This window comes from Limulus polyphemus, unplaced genomic scaffold (assembly GCF_000517525.1).
Source record: "Limulus polyphemus unplaced genomic scaffold, Limulus_polyphemus-2.1.2 Scaffold7259, whole genome shotgun sequence".
Classification (NCBI taxonomy): Eukaryota; Metazoa; Arthropoda; class Merostomata; order Xiphosura; family Limulidae; genus Limulus; species Limulus polyphemus.
Window position 1 is genome coordinate 5,161 of NW_013672869.1, and position 6,160 is coordinate 11,320.

The 6,160-nt window shown below is 33.4% G+C and overlaps 1 protein-coding gene across 1 annotated transcript in view; it reads left to right on the top strand.

Moving 5' to 3' along the window:
* LOC111089750 (V-type proton ATPase subunit H-like) overlaps positions 1 to 3,159 on the top strand; it is a 7,516-nt gene extending 4,357 nt beyond the window's left edge. The window contains exon 2 of the mRNA XM_022402781.1: positions 1,560 to 3,159. Coding sequence (XP_022258489.1) covers positions 1,560 to 1,635 — 76 coding nt within the window. The 3' untranslated portion in view covers positions 1,636 to 3,159. The remainder of the gene's footprint in view (positions 1 to 1,559) is intronic.
* Positions 3,160 to 6,160: the final 3,001 nt, after the last annotated feature.

Here is a 6,160-nt window from a genome sequence, read left to right on the forward strand (position 1 = left end):
CAGCTGTTAATGATGTAGCACAGTTAAGAACTGATCATATAATCACATGTCGTCTCCATATAAGACTTGGTAAGGTGCTTTTTCTGTATTAAACTTCATCAGCTGTTAATGATGTAGTTATCAATCTCTTTCTTATAAACACTGTGAAGTGCTGATTGTATAATTATGTGTCTTCTTCATAAAATGACTGAAATAGTCATGAATTTTGTGGTGTTCAGGTCCACTTATATTTGACAGGTAAGTTTAAAACATGCACAATAATTGAAGTTCAGGACGGTTAAACAGAGACTGAATCAAACTACAGCAGCAATAGAAGAAAAGCACAAATAAAACAGAATCTTTTTTTTTTTCTGTTTCACTGATGGGGCACGTCTTTATGAGATTGAAGATCGAGAGAATTCTGATATAACACTACAATATCATAATGTGTTATATGAGTGATGGAGTCATAGAGAAACAGGTGTAACCAACTGAAAAACACAGACTGAACCACGTAACCGTTACAAAACAAGTACCACACGTTTATGACCATTCAACATCCGTTTAACAAGAATGCCATACTACGTGCAGAACATCTGAATGAAAATTTACTTTAAAAAGTTTAGGTAATTATATCTGACTAACAGTATATTCTAAACTAGTTGTGGAAGTGTGAAATTCATGGCTGTTTGAAACATTACAGTTTAGTTTTTCCATAACTAGTACATGATATATTTTTATTCAGGTATTTTCATGTAATATGTTTCTACATTATCATGCAGTTTTTCTGTATAGTTAATCACATCCATGTTGACCTGATGCACTTACTCTTTAACATGGGTAAAAGCTACATTTTGCAACATTTGTCCTTGAGTCTGAAGATAATTTGTGGTTCTGTATGGACTTCTTGAAAGATGTTATATGCCAACAGTGATACAGAAACCTATATAAACTTACTTCACTTAATATTGCATGTAGACCGTTGATTGAAGTATGCAACCTGTGGAGCTAGTGTCAAATTTTGGGGGTACAAAGATACACGAAGCTGAAGCTGTCTTTTCAAAACTTGCATATTAGGCTAATTATCTCAATTGTTATATAGATTTTAGTCTTGATAGTTGTACTGCAAGATTTACTTATTATTTTTGGAATATATCCTGCTGATTTTTATTTTGTAACTAGCTTTTTTTTTCTTTCCTAATTTTGTTTCATTGCATGTGTATTTTTACTGTTTATTTTTTTAAGAGACTATCCGATTTTGTTTATTCTATCATATTAAGGATTATTTAAACTTGCTTTGTTTGGATCTGAATAAATAAGATTTATATAAACAAACATCTAGATGGTGTATGTATAGTATATTTGTCAAGAAGGTCTGCAAAAGGAGGTAAGAATAATCATAAAAAAAATAATCTAAAATGTTTTTACTGATAATAATTTTAAAATGTTCTTTGGCTATCTTATTTCATCAGTACAAGGACTACCTACTGTAAAATAGTCCAGTGTGTTTTTATAGAAATAATAGAGGTACTTTCTAATCAGTGTTAGGGTTATTTAAAACTGTGTTGTGTATATTTTAGGGAATATTTGGGACGGCAGCTGGAAAAAGAGAAAACTGGAAGTGAATCAAATTCTGCTGTATCCACTAAAGCCTGAAGTTTGTTTGATGAAAGACACTTCAAATTCCACGTTATTTTTAAAATTCCTGAACCAAGTTATCTTGAAACAGCAATATAGGGATCTGATAATTCACTGATGTAAAGAAAAGTATTTATTATTTGAGAATAGTGCTATCAGTGTAGGAATGTTTTTTTTTATTGTATATATATATAATATTGATTACTTAGTAAAATTGTAATGATTGTCCTTGCTAATGTTCTTTGTAGAGATCTGAAATGCAAAACAAAATGTCATTCGTTTCTCTATTAGTATTTCATCTAATTGGGGAAAAATTTAATGTATGTATATGTGTGGGTATTCATCATTGAATCTTACAAACCCTTTGAAAGTTATTCATATTTAACTAGTATTTTCTGAGCTGTCCCTTTAATTATCGTATGCTACTATAGATCTTAACCATAATGTTACCTGTAATAGTAATTAACATGTATGAATCTTGCTATGAGGTATGTACCTGTAAAGTTTGGTGAGAAATTTGATGTTGTGTTAAAAGAGTAAGTGGACATTCCAGTCAGAGATTATCTTGGATTTTGTGATTTACACAGCATTGAATAAATGCTGTATATGTAAATTTACATTCCCCCAGCTAGTAGCTATAAAACTATGAATGATTTGTTGTTTTCATACGTTTTACTGCATTACTGTTGATGCACTTCTTCCAGTGCATATCTCAAAAATAACTGTAGTTTGTTCAGCAGACAGCTCAGTTTGTTTTTGAAAATTGTGTTTCAGTACTGTCGTATTTTCAATTATAGGAAACGACGAATAAAAATTAATACAAAATATTGTATCAGTTTCATGAACACACAACTCCATGTACAATGCCATTCAACAACACTTGAAAGTAAACAATAAAACAATCTATTCTAGGTTAAGGATATGAAAGCACTGGAAGGTGTTGTAATTTAATGTTACCCATAAAACACCAGGGAATCAGTAGTAAGTGACAGATAATTGTTTTAGGAGCTGTAATTGTATGTCATGCCCTCATACATAATAATAATTTCAAAGCACTATATCTTTTTCTTCGATAACAGGGGTGATAACACATTAAGATTGATCATTGTTCGCTAGAGAAAGTTTGTTTGTTTGTTTTAACATGATGTAATGATTATGTGAATTCTAGATTTGTTATGGAAGTTTAGGCCTCTGTGGAATCTAAAAGCTGTCTGTAGCTCACAGGAAACTAATAAAACATAAAAATACCAGATAGAGAGTTAATTAGTTTGTTTATCAGCAGTCACGTAGTACATTTGATTATGTGAATTTCAGAATTGTTATGGAAGTTTAGGCCTCTGTGGAATCTAAAAGCTGTCTGTAGCTCACAGGAAACTAATAAAACATAAAAATACCAGATAGAGAGTTAATTAGTTTGTTTATCATCAGTCACGTAGTACATTTGATTATGTGAATTTCAGAATTGTTATGGAAGTTTAGGCCTATGTGGAATCTAAAAGCTGTCTGTAGCTCACAGGAAACTAATAAAACATAAAAATACCAGATAGAGAGTTAATTAGTTTGTTTATCATCAGTCACGTAGTACATTTGTTGGTGTGTTTATTATCAATCGATTGGCAAGGTAGTTTTTGCAAGTAAGTTAAAGAAACATTAATTTCAGAATTTTAATTGAAACATTGTTTGTGAAGTTCGGCCTACTAGTGAATGTAGCCTATATAAAACATTATTGAATAAATTAATTCATAATTGATAAGTGAAATGCATTTCACATTAGTTTTGCTGAATAATTCAAAAAATGAAAGAACACGTTACCACAATTGTGTCAGAAGTGGAATTATTTTGGTGAAAATAAAATAGAACTCGTTTAACTTCAAGATAATACCAGCAACAGGCAAGATCAGGAATATGCTAGAGATAACAAAACATTGGAAAATATAAAAGGTGAAGAAGAAAATTGAAGAAACAGAAAATTAAAATTAGACCAAGAAGAAGTTTATAGAAAATTAGAGGATCAAGAGGTAAGGGACGGAATTCAAAAGAGGAATTAAAGAGATGTAATATTTAAAGGTGAAATAAGAACATGTATAAATCTGATGGAAAACAAGATTAACAGAGATTACAAGAAGAAGTACATAAATACTGTAATGACAAAATTATATAAGTACAGATCCCACTTAGGAAACCAAGGGACTATTATGGAAAGGTACCAGGCTAAGTTCGAAATCGTTTCCGAAGTGAATGATGTTCAACAAACTATTCATATTGCTGCTTGTTTAAAAGGACTGGGTTAAACAATATTAAGCAACCTTCAGCTGAGAGATATAACAACCCTCACGTACTGGTTGGTGCTCTATCCATCAGATGTGGAGTGACATATCAGAAAGAAGTTTCCAAAGCAGAGTTCAGGAGCAGAGTACAGAAAAAAGAATACACCTTAGCTGAACTTGTAGAACATTTGGAAAGACTTACCTAATTATCTTACACAGGTGCTCCACATGTAATTATGGACTGTTTGGCACATGACTAATTCACAGATGCCATAACAGACAAGGATATGTAAATTAGGCTGAAACAAGGTAGGTGTGCATCTTTACAGAAAACTCTGTAGTTGACAATGGAACTTGAATCTGTTAAAGTTGTAGATGAACAACTAAAGGCACAATCATCAGATAAAGTAACATAGGTGGCAATACAAAGGAAGTGATATAAATTTTGGGAACATGACAGTTGTGGCTGTGAGGAATCAACAGCTGATAATAAACCAAGGAGATAAGGTTGAGTCTCCAAGCCCAACCAGATGAAAGGAACAACAAACAGCTAATCAGACAACGGTAAAACAGGAATTAGCAGAACTTGAGGGTTGAATTCCAGTTGATATTATTCCCATCTGCCCTAAAGCAGATAAAAAGTTCGTTATTTAAAAAAACGAGTTTGACCTCATTTTGTAATAAAAGGTAGGAACTTGCATACATAAATTTGACAGAAGAAGGATTGATGCAAACAGCAAGAAGACATAACGTTCCAGCAAGAGGAAAGACACTCTCACTGGTAGAAGCTTCTCTACACCACATGATTTGTGAACAATTGATATTGAGGAGAAGTACATGTTAGAAGTGGCTTAATGTAAAGAAAATAATGCAAGATTAGGCTACCTTCAGAAAGTCTAGGATCAGGAAATCCGTATATACTGCATGGCAATCAGAGGTTGAACTTCCAGTGATAACAAGCAGGGCAATTATTCTACCACTAAGAAGTGAAATATTCATACCAGGATTTGTTACAAATAAATTTACATCTAGTGATTGGGGGGTATTACAACCAAATACTTCAGTGTGTCCGAAGACATTATTGGTTGGAAGAACTGTCAATAATAAAGATGTTACCATTAAAGCCAGAACACAACAAACCATGAAATTTGATTCAAGTCTGTATTCATAGAACTTTCACATCAAATAATATTAAAAGTAGTGACTATTGAGGCAAGACATGGGAATTCTGATGTCAAATCCTGAGGTAAGGAGGTATGGAGATCTAATGGTTGATAAATGTGATAGATTATATGACTTTCTCATGAAATATCAAGATACCTCCTCTACTTGAAAAACAGGCTGAGGCTTTCAAAGAGATAGGATCCATGTAGGAATAAGAGAACCGAGTACAAGTCCATAGGCGTCGCCTATTGTACTTGTAAAGAAGGAGGACAGATTCACAATGTGCTGTGTGTACTACCATAAATTGAATGAAGTCAAAAAGAAGCACGCCTATCCACTACCAAGTATTGACTAGTTTTGATGCTTTATCTGGATCACAATGGTTTTCAACATTGGATTTGAAGAGTGGATATTGGCAAGTGCAACTTCACAAAACAAGTAGAGAGAGGGGAGGTTTTGCTGCAGGAAATGGGTTATAGCGACTTGTATTACCATCTAGATCATATAATGCACTTGACACATTTCTTTGGACTAATGGAGCATACTCCTTCTGAACTACCCTTTGAACTGTGCTCTTACTATCGTAATTTTGTAAAATTAGTCTCTGACATAGCTTTATTCTATACAAATTACTTGCAAACCAAATAAGTCTTGTTGGACTGCCGATAAAAAGAATTAACCAATACAAGTTCTTCTGTACTAGCTTACCCATCTCTTGAAGACCCACTAATACTAGTAACACAAGTAAAACATGGAAAATGACACTTGATTGCCTGTTATAAGCAAGCTAATTAATGCTGCAGAAAAGAATTATTGCACAATTCAAAAAGAGCTACTAAGTGTTGTTCAAGCCTTAAGTCTTTTCCATCATTACCTATATGGACAATAATTGACATTCTGGATAGATTGGCATGGCCAGGTGGTTAGGGCACTCGACTCACAATCTGCGGGTCGTGGGTTAGAATCCACGTCACACCAAACATGCTCGCCCTTTCAGCTGTGGAGGCATTATAATGTGACGGTCAATCCCACTATTCATTGGTAAAAGAGTAGCCCACAAGTTGGAGATGGATGGTGATGACTAGCTGCCTTTCCTCTAGTCTTACACTGCT